General features: G+C 51.0%; 1 protein-coding gene across 1 annotated transcript; it reads right to left on the reverse strand.

The window, feature by feature from the left end:
• Window positions 1-420: 420 nt before the first annotated feature.
• Window positions 421-15,347, reverse strand: SLC35B4 (solute carrier family 35 member B4). The gene is made up of 10 exons (XM_057425610.1): window positions 15,163-15,347; window positions 9,749-9,862; window positions 8,649-8,751; window positions 7,261-7,310; window positions 6,051-6,132; window positions 4,687-4,747; window positions 3,622-3,731; window positions 3,328-3,403; window positions 2,326-2,401; window positions 421-1,098 (listed from the first exon to the last, which is right to left on the reverse strand). Exons 1-10 carry the CDS (start codon window positions 15,237-15,239, stop codon window positions 852-854), a joined length of 996 nt encoding a protein of 331 aa, XP_057281593.1. The 5' UTR covers window positions 15,240-15,347; the 3' UTR covers window positions 421-851.
• Window positions 15,348-15,877: the final 530 nt, after the last annotated feature.

Raw genomic sequence — 15,877 nt, forward strand, 5'->3', positions numbered from 1 at the left:
ATCATGGGTGCACTGGGGGCTCAGCACAGGCTGTTGTTAACAAAACCCACTGCACATGACTGGGATGAGGGGAAAAGTAGGAAGTGACTGGAAAGTGACCTCTACTGAGGACCTAACAGGGGCAGGAAGAACCCAGGACACCCTCTGGCTGGTGGAGTATTACAGCAACACCTGAGGACTCTGATCTAGTTGAAGATGTCCCTGCTCACTGCAGGTGGGTTGGACTTGATGAGCTTAAAAGGTCCCTTCCAACCCCAACTACCCTATGAATCAGCAAAGCCTCAAAGCACTTCAGCTACTCCCTGCTGCCACTGATGGGAACTCGTTGGCTTGGGAATCAGCCCCCTGAGTCACTCCCCAGTGAAGGACCTACTGGGCAGACTGGAAGGCTCTACAGGAGCAGAGCACAGGGGTAATAGGATCAGGTTAACAGCCAGGCCTGGAATCTCCAGTGTAACCAACAACCTGCTGCACACACAGCAGATCCCCTGGACATTGAAGGACGGCACCAAAGAGGCTCAGGGCCCAGCTCACTGAAGGTGGAAGAGTGGACAACAGCACCACAAGAAGGCTGGGCTCCTAAAGGAGAACTGAGTCAGCTTTTCCATGACTTTCAAAGGGTTCTTCAAATGGGAAAACAGGGGGAGAAGTTGGAAGCGGAAAGGGTTGCAAAAATAACCACATTGTCTCTCCATGATCCGTTTCAGTAGGTTCCCAGGGGAGGCTCCACGCTTCCCAGGAGCTTGGCACAGCCAACACCTCCCCTGTGTTATAAAACAACCCCTTCTGGGGCATTCCCTGCTGCTCTGCTCTATAAAACAAAAAGGTCCCTGCAGAGAGGTCCCAGGCTGTTACTCTTCCTTTGACCTCCTCCTCCAGTGAGCCAGGAAGGGCCCGAGGCTGTTCCACACCTCGGTGTACATGAGAGTCCCCATGAAGACGAAGGCAGTGCCCAGCCAGTGCCAGGCTGTGAAGGGGTTGTGGAAGTAGAGGATGGAGAAGATGAGGCTGACGAACTTGCGGAGCGTCACCACCAGTGTGACCGTGAGGGACGTGCACTCCGTGGTGAGGATGAACACGCCGCGGATGCAGACGTACCTGGAGAGGTGAGGTAAGGGGACATCAGGGATGAATCACAGAATGGTTTGGGTTGGAAAGGACCTTAAGATCACCCAGTTCCAACCCCCTGCCACAGGCAGGGACACCTCACACTAAACCACATCACCCGAGGCCTCATCCAACCTGGTCTTGAACACTGCCAGGGATGGAGCATTCTCAACCAACCTGGGCAATCCATTCCAGTGCCTCACCACCCTAACAGGAAAAGATTTCCTCCTTACATCCAATCTATGAAGAAGGAGGACACCTTGGAAAGCCTTTGGGAATGAGGACTGAGCAATGAGCAACTCAAGTGTGGTTATAGAGGGAATAAGGTTCCCGTCTCCACACACCAGTGTTTCCACAGCTGTGAACAGCTTCACTGCAAACCCCAAAGACACCCCAAATCTCCCACCAGCCCTGCCCAGGAGCCTGGTGAACAGTTGGTGGCACACAGGGTTTACAGTCCCTGCCATAGAGTAAGGGAACCTAAATCCAGACTAAGGAATGGTTTGGGTTGGAAGGAACCTTAAAGCTCCTCCAGCTCCAACCCCTGCCACGGGCAGGGACACCTTCCACTAGAGCAGCTTGCTCCAAGCCCCTGTGTCCAACCTCTGGCCTTGAACACTGCCAGGGATGGGGCAGCCACAGCTTCTCTGGGCACCCTGTGCCAGCGCCTCAGCACCCTCACAGGGAAGAGCTTCTGCCTTACATCCCATCTAAATCCATCAGCAGAAGTTCCCTTTCCCCTTGAGGGGTATGGGAAAGGCAGATTAAATAAGGGGGTTTCATGGAGGAGCCTGAGCAGCAACTTATGTTCTCTGAACAGTGAGAGGAAAATGGTAAGAGGGTCTCAGATGAAGGGTCCCTTTCTTGAGGGCATCTCAGCTTCATCAGACTTTCAGACCTCTCCTCTCTACCTGGAAGACTCTACACTGACGTATTCCAGGTAGCTCCTGATGTGTCCCTTCTACCTAGAGCTGGCTGGCAGAACTGTAGTGAGTTTACCCCAGTCAGCCTGTCCCTGGGTAGGCGGTGCCAGATTTCAGCTACCCTGGAAAAAATCATAAGCCCCAGGTTAAATTCCATTCCCTATTATCCAAGTTACACACACATCGGCTCCCAAGCGCAGGGAAGACCCCAAGGACTTTATATCCCCACCCCATTGCTCCTCTCCCACCCCAGTGCCATCTCCGTGGCGTCTCAAGCTGCGCTTTCAAAGGATACTGAGTGATGACGTTCATGAGGAGGTAGAACCACATGATTGGCAGGGTCAGGCCGATCACTGGGACCTGGAACGGCTCTGCAGGGAGAAAAGGATGGAGCAAGGTCACTGCCTCCTACTGCTTAAAGATGATGCACAGAGAAACGGCTCTATCCCATCCAGGACTGGCCACTGCAGCTTCAGGAGGCTGTTGTTGTGTTAGGCAGGATGAGGTGTGGGCACAGTTTGATTTTGGACAGTTATCTTGTTCCTACTTTGGTAAATGACAAAGGCCATTGTTTGCAGATACACTTTGTCTCGGTTTCTTCAGGGCTGTCCTACTGTTAAAATTGGATGAATCAACTGTGAGGCTCTGAGAGGGCTAACACAGCAAAGCCAGTGCAGCACCAGCAAAAGAAGAGTCAATGGGTCTCTGTTTACACCTGGGTCCTGCTGCTCCCACTCCCAAACCCTCTCACAGGGAAGAGCTTCTGCCTAAGAGCTCAGCTCAGTCTCCCCTCTGGCAGGTTAAAGCCATTCCCCTTGGCCTGGCCCTACAGGCCCTTGTCCAAAGCCCCTCTCCAGCTTTCCTGCAGCCCCTTTAGGCACTGGAGCTGCTCTCAGGTCTCCCCTTCAGGAGCCTTCTCTTCTCCAGGCTGATCCAGCCCAGCTCTCTCAGCCTGGCTCCAGAGCAGAGCTGCTCCAGCCCTCGCAGCATCTCCATGGCCTCCTCTGCACTCGCTCCAACAGCTCCACGTCCCTCTTGTGCTGCTGCCCCAGAGCTGGATCAGGACTGCAGGAGGGGTCTCCCCAGAGCACAGCAGAGGGGCAGAATCCCCTCCCTCAACCTAATGACAGGGTTGAGAGATACAGAAGCTTTCTGGTGCTGGAAAGCCTGTTGAATTTCACTTGAACACCCCAAGACAACAGTCTGATGTGCAAAACTGCTGGAATGAAAGCTTCCTATGGCATTTTCCAGAGGACAGAAAGGTGTGAAAGCAAGGATCCATCTGTGCAGCACTTACCTGACTGGCTGAAGAGGACTGCATGGTGGTAGATGTTGGGGGCGAGAAGCAGAAAGCCAGGGAGTGGTAACGCGTGCTGGAGAGAAAAGACATGATGTTAACAGGTTATGTGCACCCAGCCCACTTCTCATCCTGGGAAAGCAGCCTCACACATCTGGATGAGAGCACAAACTTCCCTGCTCCAGCTCTGCAGTGTGTCATCCTTCGGATCTGTGCTGCCTATGGGACGGGAAGGAATTCTCTCAGCGGTTCTATTTGCCCTCTAAAAGCAACAGGAAGGATGTGGTGACTCACATTGTAAAATAGGGCCTCTTTGGAGTGCTTCCCAAACCGCTTGTACAGGGTCTCCTGGAAAATCCCCATCCTGGCGGACATGAGGAGGGCGAAGGTGAGCGCAGCAATACCTGGAAGAGAAGCACAGCCTTGCCACACTGCTCTAGCATGGCATAGCTCAGGTCAATCAGCCTGCAGGCTCCCACAGGTTGGCTTTCAGTCAGTCCAGACTTGGTAAGACGGGTAACGGCCTTTGGGACACAGGCATCCAGTGTCTCACTCCCCTCCCAGGGAAGAACTTCTTTATATCAAACCTGAACTTCCCCTGTTTCAGTTTGAACCCATCACCCCTTGTCCTATTACTCCAGTCCCTGATGAAGAGTCCCTCCCCGGCATCCTTGTAGCCCCCTTCAGACACTGGAAGCTGCTTTGAGGTCTCCACGCAGCTTCTCTTCCCCAGGCTCAACAGCCCCAGTGTTCTCAGCCTGTCTCCATATGGGAGGTGCTCCAGCCCCTGCTCATCCCTGTGGCCTCCTGTGGACTTGCTCCAACAGCTCCATGTCCTTCTTATGCTGAAGACACCAGAACTGCACACAGTGCTGCAAGTGGGGTCTCACCAGAGCAGAGGGGCAAGATCACCTCCTTTAAATACTGAATGAACACTTGAATCAGCCACATCCCATCTCCCTCTATGCAGTCTACCTCATAGCATCAGGTGTGTCAGGTAGGGCTTCTTTTGCAGAAAGAAGTCAAGAAGATACCTGCAAACATGCATGACTGCAGTCTCACTTTGTCACTAAACCACTACCTTGAAGAACTGCTTAGATGCCATATTTACCTCATTTGACAAACGAAGAGCATCTCCTTGCACAAAGCTGCTGATGGGTGCCCCAAAACCTATTTCTTTGCAAACCAACATCCACCAGATGCTCAGCACAACTTAAACCCAGCACAGGGACTCCCAGCACCATCTGCTTTACACAACCCACATAGAATCATAGAACCTACTAGGTTGGAAAAGACCTTTAAGGACGTCAGAGAGCTGAGTCTTGACCCAGCAAGCTCAGCTGGAGATGTGACACTCACCTAGCAGCCACCACAAGAAAACCTGGAATCCGTCCTCTTCATTTAAGCTGGAGTCAGATGCCTGGTGGAGGGAGACACAACACAGTCACATTGAGCCACCATGTCCCTGCTGCTCAACCTGCCTGTATCTCACTCTTGGTTTGTGTGTTGTATTCCAAGCCCTCATATTCTCTGAACAGAGGTGGCAGTGACTACAGCACGCTCTGCTTTCCATTCTGCTCAGGGAATGCACCAGATTCCAGCAGAAAGTGTAAATGCCTGACCAAGAAAGCAGCTTTTCTGAAGCAAACGCCCTAGCTTAGCAAAAGACTGAACTCTTCAACCACAAAATTGATCAATGACACTTAGAAAGCTCTCAGACAGCCCATCAGCTCATCTGTCCTCATCTCAGAGATGAGGGTGCAGGAAAGAACAAGGGGTTTGGGCAAGCCCCAGTCAGGTATTAAACCAGGGCTCCAACTTGCAGTGAAGACACTGAGGAAACCAGGCCTGTAGAGGCTGTTAGCTGAGGGCAAAACTCCAGGTAACATGACTTGGCTCGACTCTTTTCCACTGTAGTTTAGGGCAAATTAGATTAAATCACCTTTGCCACAACTGCCCGTGCTATCCCACAACCCCATGACTGCACATGGGTTAACATAGAGCAAAGCTGCACTGCACAGACCTTCTCAGACATTCTAAGGACATGAAAAGCAATTCAGTAATGAGGAACTTGGAGCTTTGACAGCCCTGGTTCACTCCCAGTCTCTCAGAGCTGGATAAAGTGCAACCAATTTTCACTTGACCACCACTTTATGCCATCTTCCTGTCTTCAGTTGACAAGATCAGGCTGTAGGTGCTGACCCAGGAACAGCCCAAAGTGGTGTTACACAGGGATTTTTTTCATTCCTCCTGTGCTCCAAATACAGGCACTTTATTTCAAGGGTCACAGAAAGTTACACTGGATGAAAGCAAGCCTGGAATAATCTAGCCTGAACGCTGACAACCTCTTTTGGGATAAAAAGAGCAAAGGATTAAGATGGATGAGTTTTGTTTAAGATTCACTGCTCCTACTGCAACACATCACAGTAAAACAGCTGCTAAGTGTTATAAATAATGGTTTAGTGTCAGCAAAAAGCAACCTAAACAGGTTAAAAGGCACCTGTAATTAAGCTAAACCACACATATGTGGGTATCCCTTCCTTCCAACCCACATGAAAATTAAACCAGGAACAAGAGCTTTTGGGAAGCAGATTTAGAGCCAGAATACATTTTATCTTTCCATTAATAGTCAAGCAAAGGGAATTAGTGATGAAGGTGCTGACAGCAGCTCCTCCTGTCAATAAGGTTCACAGCTCTGCCCTCAGGCCCTTTCCAATCCTTACCACTTGCTTTGCAGACATGAAAGTGCAGGTGAAGATCCCCAAGGACACCAGGGCTATGGATGTGTATTTAGATACGCTGTATCTGCACAGGGGGAGAAGAGAAATGTCAATGACCCAGCTCAGCCTTGTGTCATTCATCTCCTGCTCTCTTGCATCACATTTAGCTCCATTACACTGGTGTGAACATGGAGTAATGGGCACATATCCATTACCTAACACTGGAGAGAAGAGGGAAGGTCAACTCACTCCAACAGCAACAAAAAGGAGCATTTGGACCAAGATCTCCTTGCCTGTGGCAGAGGATCCCTCTTGGACATCTACGTAGTAATGGAGTGGCAGGGGATGTGCTCATGCTGGTCCAACAGCCAGACCCTAAAGTACTGGGAGGACCCTCCTGACCTGATGTGGGTAGGTTGACCCCAACAGCAGCCAAGCACCTACACAGCACCTACTCATTCCCCCAACCCCATGGGATGGGGCAAGAACACAAAAACTCATGGCTTGAGCTAAAGAGTTTAATAGGTGAGGGAGGAAACTAAAACCCCCAAAACATGCAAAAGCAATCACTCATCACCTCCCACAGGCATGGCCATCTTGAAGCCAATTCCTCCCAACCCTTTTCTTCCTCCACCCTGGTTTCTATTGCAGCACACATTAAGTGGCACAGAATATCCCTTTGGCCACGTTGGGTCATTTGTCCCAGCTGTGTCCCCTCTCAACTTGTTGTCCACCCCCAGCCTATTTGCTAGGGATGCAGAGTGGGAAAAACAGAGCCTTGACACTGTGTTAGCACTGTTCAGCAACAGCCCAAACATCAGTGCTATCAACACTGTTCTAGCCACAAATCCCAAACACAACACCATATGGGCTGCTATGAAGAAAGTTAACTCCATCCCAGCCAGACCAGTACAACCATCCATCAGGAGTGGTACTGGCCTCATTCAAGTGAGAGGAAAGAAGAGAACTAACACAGAAGGCTGCAGCGATGTGTTGATCTCTCTTTTCAATCCATGCTTGACTTAAATGAAGGAGTGAAGGGTGGTGGGAATGCAACAGGGAACTATTCCAGCCTCTAGTTCAGGCATACCTTTATGTCCCCAGTTTCCCCACCAGTAAACCAAGAATATTTAACAGGAAAGGGCACTAAGCAGTCAGGATTAAGTCAGTGGCAAAGCATTCCCTGGTGATGTAAAAAGAGGTTTTAATTTACCTTTTCTTCAAAATGATGATACCTAGAGCCATGCTTGCTATGAGAGAACCCTGGGGAGGAAGAGAAAGAGGATTAAAACAAAAGAGAAGGTCAGCATGACAAAATTCCTTGCACTGGGATGCAGAGAAACACCACAAACTCAATATAACTAATGCCAAAGCATCAACAGACGTGCCAGAACAGGATCAGCGAGACTGACAAGGCGGGGACAAGACACAACAACTTCAAGTTGTGCCAGGGGAGGTTTAGATTGGAGATTAGGAACAATTTCTTCACCCAAAGGGTTGTCAAGCACTGGAACCTGGAAGAGGCTGCCCAGGCAAGTGGTGCAGTCACCATCCCTGGAGGGACTTAAAAGACATACAAGTGGCATTTAGGAACATGGTTTAGTGGTGGACTTGGCAGTGCTACAGAACAGTTGGACTTGATGATCCTAAAGGTCTTTTCTAACCTAAATGATTCTATGAGTCCCACTTCAGCTAGGAGGAGGGGAGAACTTGAGCTAGGTGGTTTGGGAACAAGGATGCTGGGGCAAACAGGCTATTAGGATCTTCCCCATTTTTGGCTCCCTCGTGACATTCAGTGTGTGCTACAGATCAGAACCTGCTGTGGTTTTAATGGGGAACAGGACTATGGCTCCACAGATTGAGTGCAGGGCTGCAACACAAGAACCATCCATTACGGTTCATGCAGGACAGGTCTCTGAATGTTGTCTGGTTTTCTTCTTTTTAACCTCTCCTTACTTCAGGTATCTCAACTCCCTGGTGTGTTGTGGGAGAACAGTAGATCTGCCCAGCAGATTCTGTTATTCCAAATACCTGGGACTTCATCTTCTTTGGTTTTAACAGATATTATACCCTGGTGCTCATCTACACTCAAGTAAAGATGCATTTTAATAGCACTTTCCAAAGCAAAGACAATGCAGTAACAGTGGAGGTGGAACTAGGCCAAATCCATGCTCTCTGACCTTGGGTGTTTAACCAAGACGCCTACACTAGGACATGGACCACTTGTTGCAGCTGTGTGAAGGAAGGGAAAGCTGGATGCCCTTGGCCAGGATTCAGTTCACTCAGAGGTGACAGCCAGAGTCTGGGCTTGGTTTTGTCACTTACTTCCCCATCACCTTTGGAAATATAAAGCCTGGTTGAGCCCCCTTCCTTGTCTATCCATTAAGCTGAAATATAATGATCAACACTGTGAAAGTTAGAACTGGAACTGAGCCTTCAGAGGAAAGTTGCTCTCCCCACAAGTTACATGGAGTTTACTATTTGCATAGGAGTTTGGTGCCCTTAGAGAAAGAGAAGGTGGCAAAACACATGCAGGGACAGTGCTTGCAGAGATAACCAGAAGAGATATCACAGGAGGAGGAAAAGGATGACAGTACTCACTGATCTGAAGATCATGTGCAGTGGCATGGCGATATTTAAGTTCAGGGCATAGTTATTCACCACACTGACAGTGAAGAACATGGCCACCATGGTGAAATAGTACCTGAAACACAGAAACAACATAAGCCAGCTGGTAGCTGTGCATATACCTCCCTGGGATGCTGGGAGTCACCTTAGGAACAGATTCTGGGTTGCAAGGAAAAGTCTGGAGCTGAGCAGGAGCCCTAGCTCTTGGGGCTGTGACAAGGAGATCAGTCCCCTTTGGATGTAACAGGCAAGTACTTAGGACAGGAAGCAACCTGACCTGCAGTGACGCAAGCTGTGCTAACTCCAGAAGCAAAGGGGAGCTGAAGATACTCCACATGAGATCTTTTAGCAAGGACTTCCTCCGTACCCCTCTTTTCTGAGGGCAGTGGCATAAGACAAGGCTTGATCTGAGGGGATTCAATGTCTGCCAGCAGGCATCATTACCCTGAGTGGAAGGAGAAACCATTCAAATCCAGGCTGAACACCACCTCCATGGTTCTACGCCTCCACAGACTATAGTTCCTCGTTGTGACACAGCCATGAATGGCACTAAACTTGCCCTCAACTTCCTGTAATGAGGATCTCTGTCCCAACACTCAGCTGCCCCAGGCAGTCTGCTAAGGCACCTCACTAAACCTCTTCACTTCATCCACTGAGTGCCAGGGAGGAGAGCAGGAACATGCCAGGCCATTGCCAGGACAAGATCAGCCCTGATGGAGAAATGCAGAAGTGAGTTTGTGTTTCCAGTAAACCTTTCCCTCCCACACTCATTGCACCAAGTCCCAAAGTCACAGCAAAGCTCTTCAAAACACAGACAACTCTTCAGTGTGCAAAACACTGCCCTACTGCTTGGACAGGGAGGTATCTGATGGCAATTTCCTATTGAGAATTCTCATCAAAAAGAGGAGTTCATCTTTTATCAGGCACGACAGGTTCTCAGTGTGGCTTCACAAATACTGCAGAATGGTGGGATTTAGACAGGATAAACTGATAAGCCATTTGATTCAACACTTTTGGAGATAACAGATAACTAGACAATTTGTGCCTAACAAAAGTGTTCAGAACAACTATACCTTATTGGTATGGCTGGCTTCTTCCTCCCAAAGTTGGTTTCAAAGATAAAGCCTTCCACTGCAATAAATAGGAACTGGGAGAATGTCACTATGTTCCCACATCCTGGAAACTGCCTGCAGAAAGGGGAAGAAAGACAAGCATCAGAGCAATGCCATGGAGAACAAACACTGCATGGGGTTCTCATAAAAAGAGGCTCTCAGTTCATAATCACAGAGTGAGCATCAGCCTGGAAGGGCTTTACTGCTTTACCTATCCAGGTTCTCACACTGCCTTTGTTCAGCACCTCCCTGCAGGTATTATTCATCTGTGCTTGTAAATACATGTGCAGCAATCTCTTCCTCAAACACTACCAAAGAGGTAATAAGCAGCCACCCCCACTGGAGAGGCTGCACCTTGAATCCTGTGTTCAGTTCTGGGCCCCTCACTACAAGAGAGACATTGAGGTGCTGGAACGGGGCCAGAGAAGGGCAGTGGAGCTGGTGCAGAGCCTGGAGCACAAATGTGATGGGGAAGGGCTGAGGGACCTGGGGGGGACCTGATTGCTGCCTACAACTGCCTGAGAGGAGGATGGAGCCAGGAGGGGCTGGGCTCTGCTCCCAAGGAACAAGGGATGGGACAAGAGGAAACGGCCTCAAGCTGCCCCAGGGCAGGTTTAGATGGAGCTGAGGAACAATTCCTTCCCCAGAGGCTGCTCAGGCATTGGAACAGGCTGCCCAGGGCAGGGCTGCAGTCACCGTCCCTGCAAGTGTTCACACAGCGTGGAGACGAGGCCTCAGTGCCATGGGTTAGTGGTGGCCTTGGCAGTGCTGGGAATGGTTGGACTGGATGAGCTTAAAGGGCTTTTCCAGCCTGGTTGATTCTGTGACCATGGGTCAAGTGCTAAATTTGGTTTGGAAGTGAAAGATGAAACTGGTCGCACCTCAGAGCTCTGTATAACATCCTGCAGGGTGCAGAGTCTGAATGAGCAACATCACACACTTGACTTAACCATGGTTATGGATCTCCCCCTTTCTCATAGAGAAGTGGCTCTGATAGGGCTCTCTCCATACCTACAAGCTGCTGTACTTTTTAGAGGCCAGGTGAAATAATGAATCCACCCAGGAGGAAGGCAGCAGGATTTCCAACAGTGCTTACTTCCACTGCATGAGGGAAGTGCCAAGTTCAGGTCCGTGCCTGCAGAGCAAGGTGTAGTATCTGTGGTTCTGCTTGTATCATAAGCCACAAAGCAGTGTCTGACCTTAAAAGAGACCTTTTAGCTGAGCATCCTTCTTCTCCCCGAGACCCAGGCACTGCAGCCATCACTGCCTTTGTAGTGGAAATGACACCACCTCTGAGCAAACCAACCTCGTGTTTATTCTGAGGGAAGAACCATAGAATGGTTTGTGTTGGAAGGGACCTTAAAGCTCATCCAGCTCCAACCCCTGCCATGGGCAGGGACACCTTCCACTAGAGCAGCTTGCTCCAAGCCCCTGTGTCCAACCTGGCCTTGAACACTGCCAGGGATGGGGCAGCCACAGCTTCTCTGGGCACCCTGTGCCAGCACCTCAGCACCCTCACAGGGAAGAGCTTCTTCTTTATATCTAACCTAAATCTCCCCTGTTTAAGTTGAAACCAATTCCCCTTTGTCCTATCACTACCATCCCTGATGAAGAGAAACTACATACAAGCCCACAACAGCTTGACAATCCCTGCATGGTGATCCTACAGACATGTCCACTGCAGAGCCTGCCTCCTTCCTAAGAAGCTTACAGGCAGCAGGAGAGGATTTTGTGGAGGCACACAGTCAGCTGTGGGCTCAGAGGAGGCAGTGACATGTCACATAATCAGAAAGCTCCCTGTTATTTGCAGCAGGAAATGGGAATTTAAGTGAGTACTTCCCCTGTCTCTGCTGCAAGACAGAAACTGAGGCCAAAGACTTAATGGAGAAGCTGCACACCACTGAGTTCTGATCCTCACCCTGGTGCACAAGCATGCAGCTTGCTCACACAGCACCCCATCACAAGTAGTTAGAGGCTGGGTCTAGACACAGTTTTGTAGAATCACAGAATCCCAGACTGGTTTGGGCTGGAAAGGACCTTAAGATCATCCAGTTCCAACCCCTTGCTATAGGCAGGGACACATCACATTAGATCATGTCGCCCAAGGCTCTGCCCAACCTGGCCTTGAACACTGCCACAGATGGGGCACTTACCACTTCTCTGAGCACCCTGTGCCAGCGCCTCAGCACCCTCACATTAAAGAACTTCTTCCTTATATCTAGAATACAGAATGCAAGCTGAGGGATGCACTGGAAAACCAGAATAACCAAGCTGTCTCCTGGATAGCAGAGCCAAAGGCCTGATCTCCAAAATCTCCTCTGTCACCCCCCAAGACTTCTCAGAAGCAGCAGCACTGGATAATGCAGAGCTGGCAAGCAGTTGCCACCTAAGAGCACTCACAAAGGCCACCTTCTCCCTGCATTTTCCATGGGGTAGGCACTAGCCTGAGCCCCTCTTCTCTACCCACCCGCCAATATTCACATTTTTCAGAGCTCAGTCCCCCATAAGACCTCAATTCCCGCTGTGCAATGAGGTTAAGAGGTTCGGAAGTGACTTGGGGAAGTGAAGAGATACTGAACAGTAGAGAGAGGCCAGGCTCCAGGATTGTAAACTTTATCTCTATAGGGGAATACAGAGCACGTGTAAACTTGGAATAAACCCAGACTGTTCCCATGCACTAGACTTTGTTTCCTCCCCATTTGCTGTACATATACCTCACATTATCAGGGTTATACGTTGACTGATAGTAAAAAGACAAACAAAGAAACCTCCAGGCTGTATCTGTATCTTTGACTCACAATCCTAACACACTGATAGACCTCAAAGGAGAGACAAGATGTGTGGCTGTATCAACCACAAGGATCCGCTTTAGCTGTAGCTAACTGATAACACGTCCTCCAGAAGCAACATGAAAACACTGGAATGCAATTGTCAGCCTGCCTACTAGGATGGGATTGCCTGGGCTGTCTCACAGCCCCAGCAGATGCTGGGATGAAAGACAGTGTAGAACATTCCATGCTCTGTAGGGAATTCCTTCAACAGCCGCTGCAAAGAGCAACCTCCCCATTTGCACCACACAGGGAAGAACCCCCTGCATTGATATCCACCATGCAGAGCCTCAACTGGTCTTACAAAGGAGGCACCTCACAAGGACACAGCTTCAGGTGGTGAAGAGCAGATCATGGATCATGGGATGAACTGGATGGTGTTTCCTGCCCTGTCCAGGATTCCTTGTTACTCAGGGACTTAAGTTTAACTTGCTCTTTAAACCCCCCAACAAAGGCTTTTCCTGCTCTTTCTCTCACAAACCCACTTCACTACACTGAGAAGGAGCAAACCTGGTTTTTGGCCTCCTTCAAATCCCCTTCATAGCAATTTAAGCCCCTTATTTCTTGTTCTGCCTCCAGAGCCTAGCAGAAAAATTTCTCTCCTCTTCCCTGCAGCCATTCTCCACACAGTTAAAGTCTTCTGTCTGTCCTCACGCACCTGTAGACTAAACACTTCTCATTCCTTTGCTCTATCCTCATAAATCCTTAACAAATTTCTCCCAATCCCCCTCACTAGACTTAGTCTGGTCACCACCTGTTCCTGTGATCCTCTTCCAGGACTTGGCTTGTTAGGAGAAGATTCATTTCCAGGAGAGACTTTTCCCTCCAGGTAACCCCAAGACCTAAAGAAATAATCAGTGTAACCCCAACTCAGGGACCAAAGGTGAACAGCACAAGTGAGGGGTACAGGAATAGAGCTGTTAGGAACAGGGGAACGAGAGGCATTGCTTAAGAGAAGCTTGTATGTGAAAAGCAGCTTTTCCTTGAGGTCTGCAATTGAATTTCTGGAATTTGCTGCTCAAAATCCCTTCTGGGGTTCAGACACCTAATTCTGAATAGGGCAAAACGGCTCGGTTTTGTTTTAAGGTCTGGCTTCAGGATATACAAGCCTAAGTGGCAAGCAAATGGAAGAAGCCAGATCCAAAGCTCTCTTCACATTAGAAGGGCCCATTCCTCCTCCCTCACTGATGCTCCAGCACAAGCCAACAGGAAATGCAGAGGTCAGAGCAATCCCTGAGAGGAAACAGAAGTCATCACACAAGGTCTGTTCCCCCAGGAACCGCTTCTTGATTTATACAGGGATTGCTGAGGGATTGTGCAACCTTGTTTATGGTACCTGCATCCCAGCCTCCCACTTAGCCTCAAATACCCCCACTGCTGGCTTACAGAGGCAGGCTCCCTCTTGCACTCCCTTTTTCTCTGATCAAGCTGGGATGACGATGGGTGGGCAGGAAGTAAGGGCAGGTTTTACCTATGAATGATTGCCCAGAGAAGCTGTGGCTGCCCCATCCCTGGCAGTGTTCAAGGCCAGGTTGGACACAGGGGCTTGGAGCAAGCTGCTCTAGTGGAAGGTGTCCCTGCCCGTGGCAGGGGTTGGAACTGGAGGAGCTTTAAGCTCCCTTCAACCCAAACTGTGATTCTATGATGTGAACACAGTACGGAGCGGTCAGGGGACGCAGCTCCACACTGACTTACTATGACTGTAGGCACAGAACCAGTTTAATCATTACTTTCTTCCAGTTAGATCACACACTTTTTGCCTTTAACAACTTGCTGACCGACTCTGGACACAAAACCCCCGGACCATCACCTTTTCCAAGCCATGTCAGCCTTCCTCCATAAGGGCAAGGAAGGTGACACAGCACTTACACGGCACCCTAAACATCAGCCCTCCTCTCTCTGCCACCTGGGAATTCTCCTTGGCTCCAAGCCCCACAGGGACTCCTCACCATCACCACCTCGGCTCTGCGGCTGCATTTTGCTACCAAAGATCACATTTCCAGATGAACAACGTCCCCTCGGCCCCGCCTGCTGGCCCCAGGGATCCCTACCCAGCTCCTGCACGTCTTCTTCTTGGGATTTCAGATGTTACTTGGCATCAAAGTGGGGTTTTGGGGCCGGATTGATGTACGTGGTGGTCCCTGTGTCACCAAAGACATGAGATTCCCAATGCTGGGACCATGACGGGACCAGGCTCGGCCCAAGCTGGGGGGGGGGGGGACGGGGACGGGGGGACGGGACAGCCCCCCCCAAAACCCCACCAGACACTGGCACAAGAAGGCCAGGGCCTGGCAATCCACACCCGGGCTCCTTCTGGCACCCTGGTGAGGAACCCCGGCATTCCTAAGCCACGAAGGGGACCGGCCACGCCACGGGGGCCACAGAGCCCATCACCCCAGACCCCACCATCACCCCAAATCCCTTCACAAACCGCTTCCATCTCCTGGAGACCCTCAGAGCCACCGCTGCCGCTTCCTCCCCTCACAAACCCTGAAGCCGGTGGGGGACACCGTGCCCCGACCCCCGATCCCATCGCTGCCCCCGCACCTGGCCAGCAGCTCCAGGAACACCACGTTGCTGCAGCAGCCGCCGAACACCAGCCCCACCGCCACAGCCGGGTGCATGGCGTTGCCTCAAGCAGGGAGACACCGTCCCGGGCCGCCACCGCATCCCGCTCCCGGGCCGCGGCCCCGCTCTCCGAGCCCGGCCCCGCTTCCTCCCGGCCGCGGGTAGTTCGGTCCCCGCCCGCTGCCCGTTCACCGACACCGCCGCGGCTGCAGGGCCGGGACTACAACTCCCAGCGTCCCCCGCGGCGCGTCTCCGCAGCCTCCAGCCGGGGCGCTGCGCCGCGGGGCATGATGGGAGTTGTAGTTCCGCGGTGGCGGCGTGCGGTAATGGCGGCCGAGGGCTCTGCGCTGAGGTGGCTGGAGGAGGAGGGAGGGGGGCAGCTCAAACGCTGCTTCCCTGCGGAGAAACAGCCGCTAATTGCCGATTTGGGGTTTAGATCATTAAATTATCGCTTTGATGTGCAATCGAGCTTGTCTGAGGCCTGTGGTGGAGCCTCCCTGGAGGTCCTTCCATGCGCTCAGGGCCGTAGGCAAGCCCGGTATCAATGGCACCACGGCGGAACCAGAAACACGGGATACTGAGGCACCAAAACTGGGTTTGAAAAGCAATTGTGTGCTTGGAAGGAGTCGAGGGAGACAAGGAGAGTGTTGGGAAGGGGAGAAGGGAGGGAAAGGGGCACAAATGGTGGCACTGG

Source organism: Pezoporus wallicus, unplaced genomic scaffold (genome assembly GCF_028554395.1).
Source record: "Pezoporus wallicus isolate ANWC-B61680 ecotype Strahan unplaced genomic scaffold, APGP_CSIRO_Pwel_v1 contig_4722, whole genome shotgun sequence".
Taxonomy (NCBI): domain Eukaryota; kingdom Metazoa; phylum Chordata; class Aves; order Psittaciformes; family Psittacidae; genus Pezoporus; species Pezoporus wallicus.